Below are 22,744 nucleotides of genomic sequence, written 5' to 3' on the forward strand. Positions count from 1 at the left end.
ACCCAATTGTCTGGGTCTCCCAATGGAGCGACAAAGAAAAAAGGACACATATTTTGTATCGGTGGAATTATCCAGTCAATAAAACTGTCACACTAATGAACCCCTTCAGTGAATACCATAAATAAAAAAAACTAAAAAAAAATGTGGCAAAAAAACTATGCTTTATCATACTGGCGGAAAAAAGTCAAATAACATGAGATCAAAAAGTTACATTTATCCCATTCACCCCAGGGTGATTTTACATTTTTGTTTTTTGCTCCCCTTCTTTCGAGAGCCGGAACTTTTTATTTTTCTGTTAATATTGCCGTATGAGGGCTTATTTTTGCAGGACGAGTTGTACTTTTAAATGATGTCCAAGAAAAAAGAAATCTGCGGCACACACCATCCAGTATTCTAAAGTGCTTTATTCCATCATAAAGTGCAGTTAAAAGTAGCAGGGAGAGAGAGAGCCGGGTGCAGACCCTCTAATGGACGACGGCCGTTTCTCACTTCCTTGTGCTTCAACAGGACCCTTATATATATGCAAAAACAGTTTTAAAAAAAAATAAAAATAAAAAAATATGTCAACATTTTCAACACACGATGAATGGTTGTAAAAACAAAACAGCATCACTGTAATTGCACTGTCATAGAACAAAATAGGGACGGCACCACCATTAAATATATATAGGTAATGGAAGTGTGCTTCAACCCATAAATAGAATCTGGAACACAAAACATGGGAAAGAGTGAGCACAACTACACCAAACATATACTGGAAAATCCAGGATAATGGAATCAAGCAAGAGGAGTCCCTTGTTGCATGCAAAAAGTGTGAAAAAGTTTATTAATAACACAGAGAAATATTGTTAAGACCATTTAAAAATGGGAAAGATCAAAAGAATGATCTACCCATGAGCAAATTGGCACATCACCAACCAAAACCTCATGAATTAATATAAAGCATACTAGCTCACAAAAGCAGTACCAAAGGACAGTATACAGCAGTACATAGTCACCAATTGTAGGATTCACATAAATATGGTACAGATCAAAGAGAGCTAATACAATACCAGGTAAGTAAATAGTGAGGGAGGTGGTGTGGGTGCGCCTGCCCCACGCGTTACGCCACCATATGTGGCTTCATCAGGGGTAAGTTGAGGAGTGACCAGAGCCTAAATATATATATACAAAAGGACCATTAATAATTACTAACCGGTGGGTTGAATAAACCACTCACCAAGCAGGTGAGGAGGGCAGAATCCTCTGTAATCTCCCTGTAAACAGGAACCAGGCTGTCGGCGTGCGTTCCACAGTGGAATGCAGCACCATGTGATCCGGTCATGTGACCGGAGTGACGTCAAGCCCCGCCCCTCAACTCCTATGGAGTACAGAGGCAGTTATCAGCGTCATTCAGAGTCTGGTATCACTAAGGATACCACAGATAAGACCCTGAACAGCAGATGTGCACATCTATTGGTTCCATAGTAATGTAATCCTTTTAGTGTAAAACAGGAAACTGGTCACCCCAGTGTGTGCTGAAACAAAAGAACGACTTAATATTTTCTCTGCAAGGACAATACACATTTAGATACAATATAATGCACAGGTGCAAAGCAACAGGAATAAGCAAACAAACAGGTATACAAATGGAGCAGAGAATGGGTTAATTGCAGACACAGTAAAGCATCCTAGAGAAAGTTTATATGGAATTCTCATGTTTATAGTGGAACAAAGAGGAGAAGGTAAGGGGAGCCCAATCAAAATGCAGGATAAAAGTGTCTATTTTTTATAGTACCCAGTAAATAAAAGATTCTCATTAATGCCATTGGGCATAACTGTATCAAGCTGGAAAATCCACCAGGATTCAGTTCTCAGGAGTGCCGGAGTGGGATTACCACCTCGTATATTGCTCAAAACTTTATCCAAGCCAACCACGGTTGTATTTCCAATTCTGCTCCCATGGTGTCTAAGATAGTGCTGTGCCACTGTAGAGATCGTTCGTCCCTGTTTAAGATGTTTAGAAGCCAACGCAATGTCCGAGAAGTGTTTTTGAATACGATGTCGCAGCTCCTGCGAAGTCTGTCCGACGTAAATAAGTTGGCAAGGGCAGGTGAGAGCGTAAACAACGTTCTGGGACCTACAGTTCACATAATGTCGTAATAGGTACGACCTCTGGGTGCGATGGTTACTAAAATTGGATACAGGAGACATGAATTGGCAAATAGAGCACTGTCCACATGGGAAAGATCCCTTCAAAATGGTTCCTCTCCCAATACGGGTGGTAGGTCGTGTGAAGTGGCTCCTACAAAGGTGGTCCCTCAGATTTGCTGATCTCCTTGCTGTAAGGAGTGGTCTGGAAGAGATAAACTTTTTTAGGTTGGAATCAGACAACAAGATGTTCCAATTTTTATTCAGGGTCTGATATATATCTGACCACTGACAATTAAAAGTGGTTACCAACCGTGGAGAGTCATTTTTGGGCTTATGGTCCTTAGGTTTCAGCAAAGTATGGCGGTCCGTGTTGATGGCTTTCTGGTATGCTCGATGAATGATCTTCCGTGGATAACCTCTCGTTCTGAATCGTTTGGACAGATCCTGTGCCTGTACAAGAAAATCAGATTGTGCACTGCAATTTCTTCTTAAACGAAAAAATTGGCCCACCGGTATACCAACTTTACGATGTTTAGGATGTAAAGCCATCAACACGGACCGCCATACTTTGCTGAAACCTAAGGACCATAAGCCCAAAAATGACTCTCCACGGTTGGTAACCACTTTTAATTGTCAGTGGTCAGATATATATCAGACCCTGAATAAAAATTGGAACATCTTGTTGTCTGATTCCAACCTAAAAAAGTTTATCTCTTCCAGACCACTCCTTACAGCAAGGAGATCAGCAAATCTGAGGGACCACCTTTGTAGGAGCCACTTCACACGACCTACCACCCGTATTGGGAGAGGAACCATTTTGAAGGGATCTTTCCCATGTGGACAGTGCTCTATTTGCCAATTCATGTCTCCTGTATCCAATTTTAGTAACCATCGCACCCAGAGGTCGTACCTATTACGACATTATGTGAACTGTAGGTCCCAGAACGTTGTTTACGCTCTCACCTGCCCTTGCCAACTTATTTACGTCGGACAGACTTCGCAGGAGCTGCGACATCGTATTCAAAAACACTTCTCGGACATTGCGTTGGCTTCTAAACATCTTAAACAGGGACGAACGATCTCTACAGTGGCACAGCACTATCTTAGACACCATGGGAGCAGAATTGGAAATACAACCGTGGTTGGCTTGGATAAAGTTTTGAGCAATATACGAGGTGGTAATCCCACTCCGGCACTCCTGAGAACTGAATCCTGGTGGATTTTCCAGCTTGATACAGTTATGCCCAATGGCATTAATGAGAATCTTTTATTTACTGGGTACTATAAAAAATAGACACTTTTATCCTGCATTTTGATTGGGCTCCCCTTACCTTCTCCTCTTTGTTCCACTATAAACATGAGAATTCCATATAAACTTTCTCTAGGATGCTTTACTGTGTCTGCAATTAACCCATTCTCTGCTCCATTGGTATACCTGTTTGTTTGCTTATTCCTGTTGCTTTGCACCTGTGCATTATATTGTATCTAAATGTGTATTGTCCTTGCAGAGAAAATATTAAGTCGTTCTTTTGTTTCAGCACACACTGGGGTGACCAGTTTCCTGTTTTACACTAAAAGGATTACATTACTATGGAACCAATAGATGTGCACATCTGCTGTTCAGGGTCTTATCTGTGGTATCCTTAGTGATACCAGACTCTGAATGACGCTGATAACTGCCTCTGTACTCCATAGGAGTTGAGGGGCGGGGCTTGACGTCACTCCGGTCACATGACCGGATCACATGGTGCTGCATTCCACTGTGGAACGCACGCCGACAGCCTGGTTCCTGTTTACAGGGAGATTACAGAGGATTCTGCCCTCCTCACCTGCTTGGTGAGTGGTTTATTCAACCCACCGGTTAGTAATTATTAATGGTCCTTTTGTATATATATATTTAGGCTCTGGTCACTCCTCAACTTACCCCTGATGAAGCCACATATGGTGGCGTAACGCGTGGGGCAGGCGCACCCACACCACCTCCCTCACTATTTACTTACCTGGTATTGTATTAGCTCTCTTTGATCTGTACCATATTTATGTGAATCCTACAATTGGTGACTATGTACTGCTGTATACTGTCCTTTGGTACTGCTTTTGTGAGCTAGTATGCTTTATATTAATTCATGAGGTTTTGGTTGGTGATGTGCCAATTTGCTCATGGGTAGATCATTCTTTTGATCTTTCCCATTTTTAAATGGTCTTAACAATATTTCTCTGTGTTATTAATAAACTTTTTCACACTTTTTGCATGCAACAAGGGACTCCTCTTGCTTGATTCCATTATCCTGGATTTTCCAGTATATGTTTGGTGTAGTTGTGCTCACTCTTTCCCATGTTTTGTGTCCCCACACTGTAATTGCACTGACCAGAAGAAGAAATCAGTCTATTCACTTATACTGCAGGATGAACAGCATAAATAAAACAATGCAGGTAAAAAGGGAAATACGGGTTTAATGCTGCACTAGAAACCACAAGAATCCAAGGGTATATAATGAATTCCTTTTGCTTTTTTTCTACAGGCCAACGCGTTTCAAAGACATATTCGTCTTCTTCATCAGGACAAAATCATAAAAGGAACAATATAGCAACGACCACAAAACAGGAGTTATATATATATAGGATATATTTAACTCCTGTTTTGTGGTGTCCATCTTTTTGAGTATGGATAAAAGGCTGGCAGACTATAGTTTTGTGCACTTCTGAAAAAGACAGACACCGCTGAACAGAGGCTAGACAGAGTCCAGAGTAACTATGCTGTCTCATTATAGTGAATGGATCCCTCAGGGGTGTCATCTGAATTATGTCATTTGGAGATTTAGATGGAAACCCCGGATAAAAGTACTCAGCATAGAGCACAGGAGAAATGTGATCCAAAATTGTATGTAATATTTTCATCAATAAAAGCTTCAACTCAATCCACAAAAAAAAAACCCCACAAAAAAACTATACACAAATCCCAACTCAACCACATCATCTGTCGCTAGAAATATAGGAGGTTTTCACATTATTTGTAACACAAAGGCTTTGGAAAAAAAGTGTTATGCTCCCCCCAAAATGAAATTAGTAAATTTTGGACTCCCAAATCCAAATGACCACTTCCCTTCTGAGCCCAACAATGAGCCTAAACTACATTAAGTGTCCACATTTGGCATTTCTGTGGCGCTGAGAGCCCACTTACATTATGGGGTGCGTGTCTTTAGAAGCATAAGCTGGTCACTACAATGTATGGGCAGTGCAGTGACAGATTTGTCATTTTCACTCACTCAGCATCCATTGCATCTTGTTTCTGGAAAACACCCATAGGCCCTGTGCGCACACTACGTTTTTACCCGCGGTTTTACTGCAGAAATTTCTTGAGAAATGTTTGTAACCTTTCTGCAGACATTTCCCAGCAAAACCTATGGGGAAAAAATAGCTGTGCGCACACTGCGTTGTTTTCTCAAGAACATTCTTTCTGCAGAATTTCTTGAGAAAATTTCTTGAGAAAATGTGCATGTCACTTCTTTTCCGTAGGTACCTGCGGTATTTCACTCCATTCACTGTAATGTAAATCGCAAAATACCGCGGGTATATCGTAGGTAGCAAATGATGTGCGGTATACCCTCGGTATAGCCGCGATTTACCTGCAGTAATGGTCATCACTGCCTGCGGTTTGCAGGGAAGTGATGTCATTATGACAGGAAGAGGAAGCGGAGCAGAGAGTAAAAACACACACAGATCACAGACATAGAAAACACACAGATCACACTCACACAGACACCGACATATACAATACACATAGAAATCAAACGGACATATAAAAATAAAAAAAAAAACAGGCTCCGCCGGATTTTTACCGTCCAGCCAAGGTAAACACACAGCGGCGGCCCGGTATACTCAGGCTGGGGAGGTCGAGGGCCAGGGTTAATGCCCCCCGCTCCCGCAGCCGAGAATATCAGCCTGCAGCTGCCCCGGGACTGTCACATCTATTATGTGACAGTCCCTGAGTGTCCCCGGCTCTTCCCGATTGCCGTGATGTGGTGGCAATTCGGGGTAATAACGAGTTAATGCCAGCGCATCACCGCCACTAAGTCCAGGCTTAATCATGGCAGCGTCTATGAGACAGCGGACATGATTAACCTGTAAGTAAAGTGAATAAACACACACCAAGAAATCCTTTATTTTAAATAAAACACAAAAAGCCCCTCTTTCACCCCTTTATTAACCCCCTAAACACACAGCTCCGGCGTAATCCACCGAGGTCCCACGACGCTTGCATCCAGCCGCGACTGACACTGTACTGAATGCAGCCTCGTAACGAGCCTGCAGAGGTAATTACAGGTCATTTCTCACGGCCGGTGATGTGAACACACTACTGCTCGTGAGAACTGCAGCGTGTCGATTGTTGATTGATCTGTCCTCTATCTATCCCTCTATCTATTCTTCTGTCTGTCTATCTATCTATCTACTATCTATCTACTATCTATCTCAGAAGGAAATTACTTTTTTTCTTCCCCCCAATGTGTTTTATTGCATTTAATGCATTAAAACACATGTACCAACCCGCGGCAAACCGCGGGTGCGTTATTACCACGGTTTTTGCCGCGGGTGCGGTATTCTGCCACAGGGTGCGGATTTTTCTTAAGAAAAATCCATTTTCTAGTGCGCACATAGCCATAGAGTCAATTCTGTGCTCCAAGAGGCAAATGGCTCTCCTCCCTCCCCCCACCCAAAGTCTTGGTATCTGGCTAAGTAGATTGTGTGAAATTTTGGTACCATTTATACCCTGTGGTGTCAATATGATCATTATAACCCCTAGATGAATTCATTAAGAGGTGTAGTTTGTAAAATGGTGTATGAGGGGGAGAGGAGGGATGGGAGTTGTTGCTGCTGTTCTGGAACCTCAGAGGCTTTGCCAATGTGACATGGCATCTGCAATCCAGAACATCAAAATCTTCACTATAATATGGTCCTTCCCTACGAAGCGTCGTATTTTACCTGTAGTTCCCGATTACATGTAGGGTATTGCCACACTCAGGCGAAATTGCACAATAAACAGTGTGGTCAATTTTTGTCCTATTAGCCCTTATAAAAATGTAAAATTTAGGCCTAAAACATCAATTTAGTAGTAAAAATGTAATTATTCTTTGCTCACCACTCAATGACCTAACACCTGTGGTGCCAATATACTCACAGCAGCTCTAGATGAAGTCATTGAGGGGTGTAGTTCATGAAGTGGGGTCACTTATGCAGAAGTTCTGCTTGTCTGGCATGATAATGGCTCTGGCAATGTGACATGGCACCCCAAACCATTCCAGCTAATCAGCACTCCAATATGGTTCTTTCATTCCTAGCCTTGCTCTGTCCCTCAAAAGTACTGTAGTTTTCATATCACATATAGTGTATCGGCATACTCAGAAGAAATTGCAAAACTAGCACATGTGCTGCATTCTATGAAGGTGCACGTTATCCCTTGACCCCTCCTGTAGACAACAAAAAATAAAAAAAAAACCTTAGGGGGAAACGCCCTCGTATAGGGCTTAAGAAGTTGATGGCATCTAAGGTTCATGGAGGTCTGAGTTTGCCAAACATTCGGGGTTACAATATAGCCTGTTTGACTAGATATATATTGGATTGAATTAAAGGCTATAGGCATTATTCAGCGTTGGAGCTTGAGAGAGACTATGCACAACCTTGGGATCTGGTGGCATTACATCATACTAGGCAGGCTAATCTCCCAGTGAAAATCAAGCACTCTTCCTTATTTAAAGATACGATTGCAGCGTGGAAGGCGTTGAGGAAAAATTACAAACTTCTCCATAAAATATCCAAATACTTGCCTATATGGGGGAATCCGGAGTTTGTGCAGGGGACAAGCAATAAGCTGTTTGAAGAGTGGAAGGTGAGGGGTATAAGGACTATTGCTCATCTCTTGCACACCTCAGAGCCTAGATGGTTGAGTAGAGACGTAATTATAGCGCAGTATGGCTTGGGGCCTAACCAACTAATCCAATATGACCAAGTGAGATATAGTATTATGACTCAGTTGCATGATGTGACCCAGGAGGTAGTATTTAACTCTTTTGATTGCCTGGTAAAGAACTCAATAACTTCATCATCTATCTCTTTTCTTTATGGAGACATGCGTGATCTACTAATAGGACAGCACCCAGAAGGTTTATTTAAATCTTGGGAAAAACAATTTGAGGACCCGTCTATGGGGTGTGAGGTATCAACCGGCTGTATTACAAAGGGCCGGCATGTTTTGCAGAAGCGTGAGTGCTCTGCAATGTGAAGCTGGCTGGGACCTGTGGTTCCACAGGATTGCATTACATGTAGAGCCATGGAAGGGTGTGTGATGCTGATTACACACTCCTTACCACCTGTGGGTGTGGCTCCAGGGGTTAAAGCAATCCTGTCTCTGAACCTGGGTGGAGTGTGTCTAGGGCAGTCTAGAGAGAGACTGGCTCTAGATGTCCAGTGTGTGGACTGGAAACAAGTGAGAGCAGAGCCAGGAGCTTTGGGTGTATCAGCCTGCATGGAGGCTGATCACAAGGCTCTGATATTGAGTCTGAGGTGAGTGCAGCCAGGCCAGGGCTGTAGGGCCGAATCTCTCCTGGAGGAGAGACAGACAGGGGTCTGCAGAGGGCCCTGGGGGCTGGAAGGAACCTTGGCTAGAGTTGTACGCTGGCAGGAGCCAGAGAGTGGGGAAGTTGCTAAACTTCTATTATGGACTTATTGTTTATGTTTGAGGGCAGTTTATGCTGAGTGTTTTTAAATAAACTGCCAGAATTTCTATGAAGAGACTGTGTACGTGTGTTGCTGAAGCTACCTCACACCGCTGCAAGCGAGTGAAACCCCCACGTTGCAGGGCGCAACGTTTACATATGGTGTCTCGAATGCGGGCATGCGGTCTGGTTGCTAGGGGCAACGCAGCCTGGTTGCTAGGGGCAACGGCATATAACATATTCCTGTGGATACGGACTGCTTGCGGTGGATCGGCGGGTCCACGAAAATTTTTTGAAGCGGTTTGCGGTGGATCGGCGGGTCCACGAAAATTGTCTGCGCACTCAAGCAGCTGGCGGTGGATCGGCGGGTCCACGAACAGGGACAGCGCTCTCAAGCACCTGGTGGTGAATCAGCAGGTCGTTGGGGACCCGTGCTGCAGTGGCGAGAGTCCAGCAACTGGAGGTTCCAGGCCAGCCGGAATTGCAAGGCCCTGCTTGGTGAGCAGTGATACACCACAGGCTGGAGATCCTGGTTGTACGGGCGGTACAACCCGGAAAGGTTAGTGGTTCTCTAACCCCCCCCTGTCTTTGACCACCGGGTATTACCCATTGGAGCGCCCCTCCTGTGCCTCTTTTTCGTTACAGCATGGAGGAGCTCCTGAACCAGCTGCTGCAGAGCCAGCAGCACCAACGGCATGTGCCAGGAGGTCCAGTGACAGCAGTGGGGGCTGAAAGCCAAAAAGAGGGAATGGTCCCTGCGGACATTGTGGAGGAGCTGTACCAGTTCCTGGTCTGGGGACAGCAGGAGCTGTCGGTGTGTAGCGATGTCACAGCCATGGACCAGTTTGAGCGTTCCCTTCAGGGGCCAGTATGGACACTGGGTGCCCACGGAGACAAGGGCAAACGGTGTGAACTGGGGGCTAAGGACATTGCATGGAAACCGCAAAAGGGGGTGGAGTCCCAGAAGGGAATAGTTGCCCATAAGGGGGTGGAGTCCCATAAAGGGGTGGTTGCCCATAAGGGGGTGGAGTCCCATAAAGGGGTGGTTGCCCATAAGGGGGTGGAGTCCCATAAAGGGGTGGTCGCCCATAAGGGTGCGAAGCATCCCAAATCCAAGGGTGAAGTGGCGCAGATGGACTGTAGCCAGGGACAACAGTGTTCATGCCACAAGTGTCCTGTTTGCAATATAGACCACCCATCCGACGAGAAGCCACGTATGTGTTCCGTGGAAGTGGATGGGGAATCTGTAACAGGGGTCGTAGACTCAAGGAGCTTGGTGACCCTGGTGAGGGCCACTTCTGATGTCAACTTGATTCCTGGAAGGAAGATCCACGTCGGCTGCACCCACAGTAATGAGACAGAATACCCGGTCTCCAGAGTGGTCATTAAGACAGCCTGGGACAGTAGTTCTCATGATGTTGGTGTAGTTTCAGATTTACTGCACCCAATTATTATAGGTTGGGACTCTAAATTATTTGTGCACTTGTGGAAGCAGGGGGACGTATACGGTTGCTTGTGTAAGAGCCGGAACAGCCCAAAGGAAACCCCACCACATTGGGAGGTGAAAAGGGGTCCTTGTTGTGCAGTTATGTGTGGTAAGGAGGAGATAGCACCTCCTAAAATTGACTGTCCTAAGTTAGGGGTGACCAAAGAAAATGATGGACGGACCCAACTTGGTGACATAAGGACTAAGGGAATAACCGATAGTGTGACCGTTAAAAACGGGGTAGCTCCAGAAAGGGAGGCAGAGATCTGGTTAAGTGGGGACATGATAGTCCAGGATGCCAGGGGGAGTGATGATGACTCCAGTAAAGACACTGACTCTAGTAAGGTGACAAACGAGTACAGTGTGGTACAGATGGGCGAGAAGGGCAAAACTTCCTCCCGACGCCGAAGAGGTAATAAGCGCCGAGAGGGGGCACAGTGTAGGCCGTCTGAGGGTGCAGAGAAAGTGACATGCCTGGTTAATGAAGACAGGGTGCTGATAACACCTGCTACGGTGGATTCAGACGGGGATATCCTACAAAAGACTGAGGAATCAGAGATTGAACTGACACATTGTGACGACAGAAATCAGCGGGCTGCAAGTGCAGAGAAGGAGCCAACCAAGGACGTAATGGTGGTGGTCCCTATGATTTCAAAGTGTGAAGTTGATAGTCTGTTAGGCGAGAGTGGTATAGGAAATGGAATCCTAGAGAGTGTGGGGGAAGGAATAATCCCCAACAGTCGTGGTGAGCAGACTGGTGAACTACCAAGTGCTGGGGTGGATGACAGCGAATTTAGCCCCAAAACTCTAAAAGGAACAGAGTGCCATGTTGAAGGGTGTGACACCAAGGCTGAGGGTGGCACTGCAGAGACCCCAGAGGAAGGTGAAGATAATGCAGTGAAGACCCAAGAAACAGCTGGCGCTGAAGTGAAGAGAGCCTCTGAGGAGGTGAAGACTGGAGCAAAGGTCTCATCCAGGACTGGGAGCCTGCCTGACCTGCTTGCTAAAACCATGATGGAGGATATAGAGAACGGTCTGGAAATGGGACGTCCTTTAACCCTAGGTTGACCAGACAGGGTTTGGTGACAGTATCGGGCGATGCCTCAGGGACTACTGCTCTTGGACGGCCCTCTCGACTGGTGGGGCATGGCAGCGGGAATGCCCTGTCTCGCGGCCCCAGGTCATTGGCAAGTGTTCTCCCCTACGGGTTTGAACAGAGGGGGAGGGTATGTGAGGTATCAACCGGCTGTATTACAAAGGGCCGGCATGTTTTGCAGAAGCGTGAGTGCTCTGCAATGTGAAGCTGGCTGGGACCTGTGGTTCCACAGGATTGCATTACATGTAGAGCCATGGAAGGGTGTGTGATGCTGATTACACACTCCTTACCACCTGTGGGTGTGGCTCCAGGGGTTAAAGCAATCCTGTCTCTGAACCTGGGTGGAGTGTGTCTAGGGCAGTCTAGAGAGAGACTGGCTCTAGATGTCCAGTGTGTGGACTGGAAACAAGTGAGAGCAGAGCCAGGAGCTTTGGGTGTATCAGCCTGCATGGAGGCTGATCACAAGGCTCTGATATTGAGTCTGAGGTGAGTGCAGCCAGGCCAGGGCTGTAGGGCCGAATCTCTCCTGGAGGAGAGACAGACAGGGGTCTGCAGAGGGCCCTGGGGGCTGGAAGGAACCTTGGCTAGAGTTGTACGCTGGCAGGAGCCAGAGAGTGGGGAAGTTGCTAAACTTCTATTATGGACTTATTGTTTATGTTTGAGGGCAGTTTATGCTGAGTGTTTTTAAATAAACTGCCAGAATTTCTATGAAGAGACTGTGTACGTGTGTTGCTGAAGCTACCTCACACCGCTGCAAGCGAGTGAAACCCCCACGTTGCAGGGCGCAACGTTTACAGGGGGTAAAAATTAGGGGAGGGTGGAATGCTCTTCGTAAATCAATTTTAAATGAGCATTGGCGAGAAACCCAATTTAGAATTATGCACAAGGCAATTTATGGTTTTAATCTCCCTTCATTAGCAACAAAGCCAGACAGGCTTACATTTTGCCCTAAACGTTAGGCTGTGTGCACACGTTGCGTTTTTTACCGCGGAAACGCTGCGTTTTGAACCGCAGCGTTTCAGTGGCAAATTGCATGCGTTCAGCTTTCCCAGCAAAGTGTATGGGAAAGCTGAAAAATCAGTGCACACGCTGCGTTTCTTTCCGCAGCGTTTTGGATGCCAAAAATCGGTGCGGAAAGAAAAGCAGCATGTCACTTCTTTTGTGCGGTGTGGCTGCGTTCTCCCCCCATTGAAATCAATGATGTGGGGTCAGAACGCAGCTACACCGCATGGACCTGCTTTTTTGTTGCGGTCCGCGGCCTTTGTCGGCACGCGAGAACGCAGGCATTTACCTGGAAGTGAGGTCAAGAGGTTTCCTGTTGACCTCACTTCCTGGCAAAGTCCAGGCAAGCCCCCGGTGTCACCAAAGTGCCCGCCCCGACCCCCGACCCCCCCCCCTCCCGAAAATCCAACATGGCCGCGCGCACAGTAGCGCACCGGCCGCCCTGCTCCTATGATTTCTGTCGCATGTGCAATAACACATGCGACAGAAAAATGCCCCCCAGGCCCTGCCCGTTCACCCCAATTCCCCCCGGTGTCATACATACCTGTCCGGTCGCAGCGCTGATCCCCCGCGGCTCCCTCCTCCTTCACAGCAGACGCCGGCCGGTCACATGAGCAGAGCAGCTGACAGCCAGCACAGTGTTCAGTGTGAGCTGTGCTGGCTGCTCGCACTCTGCAGCTGTGACCCGGGGAGAGTGGGTGCAGATTTTTGCACCCACTCTCCTCAAATGGAGGGTCTGCCCTCCTAGAAAATGGGGGATACGTTCCCTGAACGTGCCCCCATATTCTAGAAGGTCCAGAGGCGACGTGGGACATCCAAATGGATTTCTGCGGACCCATTTTTTTTTATTAAATTGGAGAACAAGGGAATGATTTGGGGAGTGTTTTTTCTAATAAAAAATTTTTTGTTGTCTTTTTTTGCTTTTGTTTACTGTCAATTAGTTATGTCGGGTGTCTGATAGACGCCGTGACATCACTAATTGCTGGGCTTGATGCCAGGTGACATTACACATCTGGTATCAACCCCATTTATTACCCCGTTAGCCAACGCACCAGGGCGCGGGATGAGTTGGGGCGAAGCGCCAGGATTGGCGCATCTAATGGATGCGCCACTTCTGGGGCGGCTGCGGCCTGCTATTTTTAGGCTGGGAAGAGTCCAATAACCATGGCTCTTCCCACCCTGAGAATACCAGACCTCAGCTGTCAGCTTCACCTTGGCTGGTGATCTAATTTGGGGGGACCCCATGTTATTTTTTTTTTATTATTTTTATTTATAAATAAAAAAAAAACACCTGGGGAGCCCTCCGAATTGATCACCAGACAAGATGAAGCTGCCAGCTGTGGTTTGCAGGCTACAGCTGTCTGCTTTACCCTGACTGGCTATCAAAAATAGGGGGGACCCCACGCCATTTTTTTTTTGTTTTTGTGATTAAAAACTAGGCTAGGCACCCTTTAGTGCCACATGAAAGGTACTAAAGGTGCCAGCTTAGAATATGCAGGGGGGGGTGGGACGTTGTATATATATTTGACCTCCATTGACGCTTTTTAGGCTGGATGCCCACAATCGGGGTTTGCAGCGTTTTGGGCGCAGAGTGTTTTCCCTGCGTCCATGACGCTGCGTTGTGCAGTAGAAGCACAGTGGGAGGATTTTTAGAAATCTCATGCCCACTGTGCTTCTTTTCTCCGCAGCATAAACCGACCGGTGGCGCAGCTTCCCGAGCCTCAGCATGTCAATTTATGCTGCGGAGACGAGAGTGTTCTCTGCAGGTAGCATAGAGCTCCACAGCAGCCTGAACCCAAATCGTGGGCATGGCCAGCTGCGTTCTCCCGTGGACAACACTCACATCTCTGCAGGAAGGCTGACACTGTGTACTAGACGCCGTGTCGCTGGATCATGGCCACATAGCCTTAGGCCTGTTTCACACGTCAGTGATTCTGGGACGTTTGTGCTTTTTTTTAAACGTACCAGAATCACTGACATACGCAGACGCATTATAATGAATGGGTCTGCTCACACGTCAGTGATTTTACACTGCACGTGTCTCCGTGCGGCGTACCCGCGTGTGCGTGATTGCCGCACGGAGACATGTCCATTTTTTTTCTGGCATCACTGATGTTCCACGGACCACGCAGTGGTGTGATCCGTGAAACACGTGCCAGAAAAAAAGTGCTTTTAAAATAAAAATCATTTTTACTCACCCGGCGTCCAGCGATGTCCTCTGCAGCCCGTTCTCCCTGCTGCTTCTGAGCCGGCTCATTATTGTCGCGCATATTCATGATGTGCGACACAGCCGACCCGGAAGCAGCTGCTGCGGGGGTCACCGCCGGCCGGATGCTGCACCGCGGGAGCGATCAGCACCATGGAGAGCGGGAGCGGGCACAGGTGAGTTAATCTCTAAGTGCAATCACGGGCCACGGAGAACGGAGCCGGATTGCACTTAGACAACCCATGTGTGCTGTGATTCACGGCACACGGAGGGACATGTGCGTGTTTTACACGCCAGTGAAAAACGTCACTGTTTTTCACTGACGTGTGAAACGGGCCTAAAAGGGAGAATATTGTTGCTACAGCAACATTTTGGGTGAAGTAGCTGTGGATTCAAAATGCTTAATATACTCCTGAATAAAATCCTTGAGGGGTGCAGATTCCAAAATGGGGTCACTTGTGGGGGTTTTCTGATGTATAGGTACCCAAGGGGCTCTGCTAATGTGACATGGTGCGCGAAGTTTATTTCAACTTTTCCAAAATTCAAATGGTGCTCCTTCCATTCCAAGCCCTCCCATTTATCCAAACAGAATGTGGAGAAGGAAATGACATCACAGGTTTTTTTTCCAAAGGTCTGTGTTCAACCAACTTTATTAACACTGACAAGTCTTAAAAAACGCACCTAAAAAAACGCATGGAAAACGCATGAAAAACGCATGAAAAACGCATGAAAAACGCATGCGTTTTCGATGCGTTGTTTCTCAAAAAGCATTGTTTACAATTCTCCCCTCTGCCAGAGGGTGCGTTTTTTTCCGCGCGGAAAAAAAAGCAACGTGTGCACATACCCTAAGAGTAGTGGAACTGATCTCCTTCACGGGTTGTGGTCCTGCCCCCATTTGAGTCCATTATGGTCACAGATTACAAGTTGTATACAAAAGGTATGGGGTCTTGGAGTTCGGCTGTCACCTGGGTTCGCTCTTTTTCACCATTGGGAGGAGGGGAACGATACTAAAGGGAAGATGACTAACCCACCCAGACTTATACATGTGATACTTCTGGCAGCCAAGAGAACGATACTTAAAAATTGGTTGGAGTCTAGGGTCCCCACGATTGAAGAGATCTTGGGTCAGCTCATGCATCTTCTTGAAATAGAAGGACTGGATGCAGAAAGGAGGGCGGATAGAATACGACAGCACTTTAACAAATGGAAGAAATTCATACTGGCCTATTGTACTCGGGAGGAGATAGTCAGGATTATGTCACCTTTCAATGACACAGTCTGGTATCATACTGAAAAATTGAAGGATACATTGGATGGCTTGGAGGTGGGGGAGGAGAGGCCGAAAGGTGACTAAAAGGAGAGGGGGAAATAACCGATTTGAGTGGGACTTCTTTATTGTATGTCATTACCATGTTCACAAGGGTTCAATTGGGGGAATGATAAGTATGTTGGGTTAAGGGGTCGCTGCCTTCCTTTGCTTTACCTTGCCATGTTACGGTTATTGATTCTAAAAACTGGTATGGAATTTGGAATGATCAAACATGACAATGTAATGTTTTTGAATTTAATTTACAATGCTGAATTCGCTTATGCCAGTATTATGTTATTGAAAAATTTGAATAAAAATATAGTAAAAAAAAATAAGTAATAAAAATAAAATAAAAGGAATAAAAAAAAACAAAAAACCTTTATAAAATCTCCTGCCCATATGTAAAATTATCTGGTCTGGTCCAATGGCCATCCTGCTCTGCGCCTTCTGTCCCTCCTTTCACCATCCTCCTGTGCTGATTGATGTGGATGACATCTCGGACACCATCGACGTAGGCGAACAAACTCTACATATTCACGGCTCGCACAGGCGCACTTCGCTCTGCCCTATTGCAGACAGAGCCGAAAACATAGGTGTGCCTGCGCAAACAAGCGAGTTCCTTGCGCAGGCACGAGACTTTGCCAGTCGATGTGAATGAAGCAAGTGAGGTCATCCATATCGCAGAACAAAATCTCACACTTACACAGAGAACTCACCGTTCACGCAGGCGCACCTATGTTTTTGGCTCTGCCCGGAAGGGTGCCTGCGCCAGCTGGGAATATGTATACGCAGGCGACAGATTTTGCCCTCCTACGTGGATGGCCATTGATGCATCATCCATGTCAATCAGCACATGAGGACGGTGAAAGGAGGGACAAGACGCTCATCGGACAATTTACATACCGGGCAGGAAATTTTGTAAAGGTATTTTTGGGGGCTACAGGGATGGGGAGAGGGGTAACGTGCACCTCCATGGAATGCAGCACAGGTGCTGCTTAAAAGGTGCTAGATTTAGTTTAGAAGGCCCAAATACTGTGACAGGTTCCCTTTCATTTCTGTAACGCACCTTAAGTGCTAATAAACTTCTTGTATGTGGTTTTGAGCAGTGTGAGGTGTGCATTTTTAACCCCTTCACCTTCTATTATTCATTTTTGTCTTTTCCTCCCCTTCTTCCAAGAGCCATAACTCTTATTTTGTCATCAATATAGCCATATGAGGGCTTGTTTTCTGCAGGACAAGTTGTACTTTTGAATGGCTGCATTCATTCTGCCCCATACTGTATTATAAAATAGGACAAAAATTCCAAGTGCGGTGAAATCGCAAAAAAAAAAAAAAAAGTACAATTCCGCAATGCTTTTTTTTTTCTTAAGTTGCCATGTTCATTATATGATAAAACTGACAGTATGATTCCCCAGGTCAGTATGAGTTCGTAGACACCAAACAGATATATAGTTTTTGTTTGTTTTTTGGGGTTTTTTTTAGAGGTAAAGAAAAAAAAAGGAAGAAGAATGGTGCTTTTGGCGCTATTTTCCCAGGACCCATAACATTGTCGTTTTTTGGTATATAGGGGGTTCAGTGATGGATGGCTTGTATTTTGTGTCCTGAGCTGTACATTTTAATTATAGTAGATGTGACGTTTTTATCGCCTCTTATTGCAATGTTGCAGTGACCAAGTTTGCGAAGGGGTTAAGTGGTGTTACAATTGGGTATTTTGTTACATAGGCCCCTCAGAGTCACTTCAAATATGATGCAGTCCAGAATAAAAAAAAAATAGTTTTGTAAATTGTTAGAAAGAATGAGAAATTGCTGACTTCCGGGAGGCGGAGCTACGAGGTAGCTGCTTTTATCATGAGCTCCTGCAGCAGCCTAGGCCAAAAACGTTATCCAGGCCCATCCTAACATCTCAAGGCTGCAGGGATAAGGCCAGGACAAGGGGCGCACATCAGGCCCGGCTCTCCTGATACTCCGGAGGTGAAAGGTGTATGCTGCACCACAAAGAAAGGAGTGCTCTGACACAAAGCACCAGGTTGCAGGCTGTGGGCTGTGCTGCACAGAGGAACGCTGCCCATCCTCCCTGCTCCCCCTGCAGCTGTGCCACTGCAAACGGAAAGCACCCGGGATCTGGTAAGAGAGGGGTTAAATATCGGGCACTAACATCCAGAAGGAGACAGGGAGGGGGACTGAAGTGCTTCCAGCGGCAGCCATAGTTTTCAGTGAACTCTCACACACTCCCCTCCCTGCCACAGAAGAAATAGTGAAACACTGAGCAGCAGCAAGCTCAGCAAACAGGACTGCACGCTGTGTTTACCTGTCACACAGAGCTCCGTGGACAGGCCCACCGTCTGAGATACTGTGAGTGAGGAGGGAGCTGAGAGCTCCTGGAGACATTCGGCTGTGAGAGCAGGTCAGGAGATAAACAGGGGGCTGTGGAGGGGGCAGATACATCCCTGCAGGTCTCATCTTACATGGCTGCTGCACAAGGCCTGTAATCTGCAACAGTAAACAGAGGCAGATAAGCCTGAAGTGCATCACAGCTCAACTTGATTAACCCCTCCTTCACCAGCACTGACAGTATAGAAGGGTGAAAAACAAAAAGAAGTGGGATCAGTCATCTGGCCTGCCTCCTGCCCTTCTGACTGGTCTTTTTCAAGTAACATCTATACACTCTCATACACAGCGTGGAAATAATTGTGAAACAGCCAAGTTTACCACACAGATGTAATTAAGCTTATGTTATTGTGACATCACCACAGTCTCTAAAGAAGCTCCATATTTACAGTTCTTACTATGGATAAATTTGTGGGTAAGAGCAATGCCACAACCAAGTAAAGGAATTAGACCGCAAAGACGAAACCAAAATGCACCCCCATCACCAGGGGCTTCCTCTGAGGCAACTACAGACCCACCCCAGGACACTGCTAAGGCCATCACGGATCTCTTGATGCCGGTGATTGATGGGCGGCTGGCAGCCTTCCAGTCTTCATTAGACATTATAGTCACCCAAGTTAATGCCCAGGGTTCAAGGCTAACAGATGTGGAGCAGAGGGTCTCTGACATGGAGGACTCTGTAAAGGAAATTTCAGGGATGCTGGAGAGCAGGAATAAGGACATTGCTGTATTGCTGGACAAGGTAGATGATCTTGAAAACAGGTCCAGACGCAATAATTTAAGGTTGGTGGGCGTCCCTGAATCGGTTCGGCAAGCTGATCTACTGAAACTCTCTTCAGAATGGCTACCAGGAGCTTTGAAATTGGATCTAAAGTCGGGGCCAATTGCTATTGAAAGGGCCCACAGAGTGGGCCCACCTCGAAATGATGGAGAGGTCAGACCCAGACAAGTAATTTTTAAGGTCCTGGACTTCCAAGACAAGATCAGATTGCTGACAGCATTTAGAAAAAAAATCGCTCACTTACCTACAATAACTCTAAACTGCTTTTGTTCCAAGATTACTCAGCAGCCTTGACAACAAGACGCAAAGCCTTCAATCCAGTATGCAAACTATTGGCGGAAAAAAATATTCGCTTCAGTCTACTGTATCCTGCTGTTCTACGCTTCACTACAGGGGGGAAGAATTGGACTTTTGAAGATCCTAAGTTGACTTTAAATTACCTTCTTCAGGACAATGGAGCTTCGCCAGCAGTCAACACAGACACTTAAATCGGAGACGTCACTGTGCTACAGTTCTGATGTTCATTCTGTTTTTCCTTTTTTTTTCAGTGTCAGGACTGCCAGAGAGGCAGGTGACATTGCCATTAGATTAAGGTTTTTGTTTAGATGGGAAGGGGTTAGGGGGCTCTGCATGCGTACCTTTTAGTTTAGCTCTCATATGGGTTGTCGCGTTTACTCACTGGGATGGACGAGGGAACCCAAATAGGTTGTTTATAATTTTATAATTAATTCCTCCTTCTGGAATAGGATAAATGACTAACACAGAGAGCACAAATGTGTCCACGATTAAATCGCTGTATTGGTGCTCCTGGAATGTTAACGGGTTAAACTCTCCTATTAAGAGGAAAAAAGTTTTAAATTATCTACATCGTTTAAATTGCCATATTGTCTTCTTACAGGAAACACACTGGATGAAGGGCAATCACCCATTTCTTCACAGCAGAAAATATGCCGTATGCGCAGAAGCGTCATTTACGAGAAAACAAAGAGGGGTAGCTATATTGATCAATAAGCATATTAGTCATGAAGTTCTGGAGGTTTCAGAGGACCCTATGGGGAGATTATTATTGGTGAAAGTGAAGATAGAGGGCACTATCTACAACTTAGCAAACATATATGCACCAAACATTCCTGATCCACAGTTCAGAGCCAGATTGATCGAAAGTATCACAGGTTGGGATATGACTAATTTAATTGTAGGCGGAGATTTCAATGAGGCTCATGATGGAATTTTAGACAGGTCAAGTCCCCAGCCATCACCTCTATTGGCGCTCCATAGTGGTTTGCAATATCTCGTCAATCAATTGGGACTAATAGACACATGGCGCATGCAGCACCCAATAGATAAAGATTATACATTTTATTCACATGTCCATGACTTACATACACGGATTGACTATTGGCTACTAAGCCCAGCACTGATGCCACATTTACTTTCCTCCAACATCCTAGACATCTGTATTTCAGATCATGCACCAGTTACTTTTAATTTGTTATTATCTACCACAATACTACGGGAAAGAAGGTGGAGGTTTCCTTCATATTTATATCAATCTGAGGATTTCAAAGCTTCTTTACAAAACTACTGGAGCTTTTATGAGAATGATAATCACGAGCATAGTGGGGACGCTGGTTTGTATTGGGCTGCCTCCAAGGCAGTAGTAAGAGGTCAGATAATATCATATGTCAGCCATAAGAGAAAAAAGCTCCTGGAACAAACTATATCAGCACAAAAACTTCTCACGCAGGCATATAAAGATTTTAAAAATAACAACACGGATGCGACAAAACAACATTTCTTAGAGGCCAAGGAGGCGGCGGACACCTTGGCCCATGAGATGGCACTTAGTAACCTGGACTATCAGAAACATAAATACTTTAAATGGGGCAACAAACCTGGGAAATTACTAGCTTCTTTAACCAAACCCTTTAGAACCACCACTAGAATCCACAAAATTAAAAAGAAAGATGGTACCATGGTAACAAAAGATGAGGAAATAGTGGAGGAGTTCAGGGCATTCTTTGGCTCGCTGTATGAGGCGGAAACGAGGGAGGTAGACGGGGAAGCTGATTTTATCCATGGTACCGTAGCGCCCATCTTGACAGAGGAACAAAGAGTAGTACTAAACGCCCCTATAAATATTTCAGAAATAGTAAAAACTATTGGCACTCTTAAACTAGCCAAAAGCCCAGGGCCCGACGGATTTAGTAACGAATATTATAAGATCTTGGGAGCCTCTATCGGTCCTCATCTATGTGCAGTGTATAATAAGATAGTCACAGATAGAATAATTCCCGACAGGTTCAATGAGGCAAACATTATAGTATTACCTAAGCCAGGAAAAGACCCACTACAGGTGGAGGGATACAGACCCATCTCATTACTCAACTCTGATTTTAAAATCTTTACTAAAATACTAGCTGGTAGATTACAACAAGTGATTCCAGATCTTATTCTGCCCTTCTAACCGGGATTCGTGCACGGGAAATCCATCACCTATAACATCAGGACGGCTATTGGGGCTATCTCTTATAGCAGGAAGCATAGATGTACCAAACATATAGTAGTTAGCCTTGATGCGGACAAGGCCTTTGACAGGGTCTCTTGGGCCTATTTACATAATCTTTTGGCATGTCGCCAGGTGGGATCCTGGTTTTGCGAAGCAGTCAAGATGATATACACAGAACCCAAATCCAGACTATCTATAAATAATACATTCTCTGAGCCATTTGAGGTACAGAGGGGAACGAGGCAGGGGTGTCCCTTGTCACCATTATTGTTTAATTTGGCTCTGGACCCAATGTTGAGGACCCTACATAATTTAGCAATATTTCAGGGCATGAGAGTCGGTTGGACAACAATTAAACTTTTGGCTTTTGCCGATATTTTATTGTTTATTGCCAATCCCTCTCAAGCGATTCCAGAGATAATGAACACATTGAATAATTTTGGAAAGGCCTCAGGCTTCAGGATAAATTACAAAAAAACTGAGGCATTGGCAATGTACAAATCGGGTAAAATTGATAACAACTTATTTCCCTTCCAGTGGTGTACCAGGTCCATTAAATATTTGGGGATTCAGCTCCCAGCAAACCCCTTGTTACTATATCAAATTAATTATAAGCCTCTTATAAATTCATTAATACATCTACTCCAATCTTGGAAACATCTGAAAATATCCTTTTCGGGCCGATGTCACTTAATTAAAATGGTAGCATTCCCCAAAATAATGTTCTTATTTCAGACTCTCCCGTTGCTTCTACGCAAATCAGATATTAAGCTACTAAATTCATCCTTTGGAAAATTCATTTGGGGGCACAAGGGGCGTACTAGGATCAGCTTAATCAAGCTTCAATTACCAAAAGGGGCAGGGGGCATAAATCTTCCAGATCTGGGCAGATATAATCTAGCAACAAATTTTAGATATGTGGTGGACTGGGTGCGAGGAGTATCTCACTTTGCCAATGTACAATTGGAACAACAGCTATGTTCACAAGTCTCGTTAACAGCATTGCTGCATTTAGGGAACGAGGAAATACCGAGTGAGGTTAGGGATCATCCAACACTATGGCATACTATACAAACGTGGAGGAAGGTGAGGAAACTTGGTAAAACTAACACTTCAAGTTCCCC

The 22,744-nt window shown here is 45.4% G+C and overlaps 1 protein-coding gene and 1 long non-coding RNA gene across 7 annotated transcripts in view; one reads left to right on the plus strand and one right to left on the minus strand.

Annotated features, from left to right (window-relative positions):
• Window positions 1–22,744, plus strand: part of LOC142311109 (uncharacterized) — a 127,875-nt gene that overhangs the window by 79,953 nt on the left and 25,178 nt on the right. The gene's annotated exons all lie outside the window — the stretch shown is intronic.
• Window positions 1–22,744, minus strand: part of LOC142311088 (zinc finger BED domain-containing protein 6-like) — a 91,136-nt gene that overhangs the window by 46,987 nt on the left and 21,405 nt on the right. Inside the window, exons 1-2 of one of the 6 annotated variants that reach the window (XM_075349167.1) lie at window positions 2,444–2,605; window positions 1,196–2,335 (exon numbers count right to left, since the gene is read on the minus strand). The exons of the other annotated variants lie outside the window; for them this stretch is intronic. Of the exons in view, the coding sequence (XP_075205282.1) occupies window positions 1,196–1,324 (129 nt within the window). The 5' untranslated portion in view covers window positions 1,325–2,335; window positions 2,444–2,605. Of the gene's footprint in view, window positions 1–1,195; window positions 2,336–2,443; window positions 2,606–22,744 lie in introns of those variants that run through there. 6 annotated transcript variants of the gene reach the window in all.

This window comes from Anomaloglossus baeobatrachus, chromosome 5 (genome assembly GCF_048569485.1).
Source record: "Anomaloglossus baeobatrachus isolate aAnoBae1 chromosome 5, aAnoBae1.hap1, whole genome shotgun sequence".
In the NCBI taxonomy this organism is placed as follows: domain Eukaryota; kingdom Metazoa; phylum Chordata; class Amphibia; order Anura; family Aromobatidae; genus Anomaloglossus; species Anomaloglossus baeobatrachus.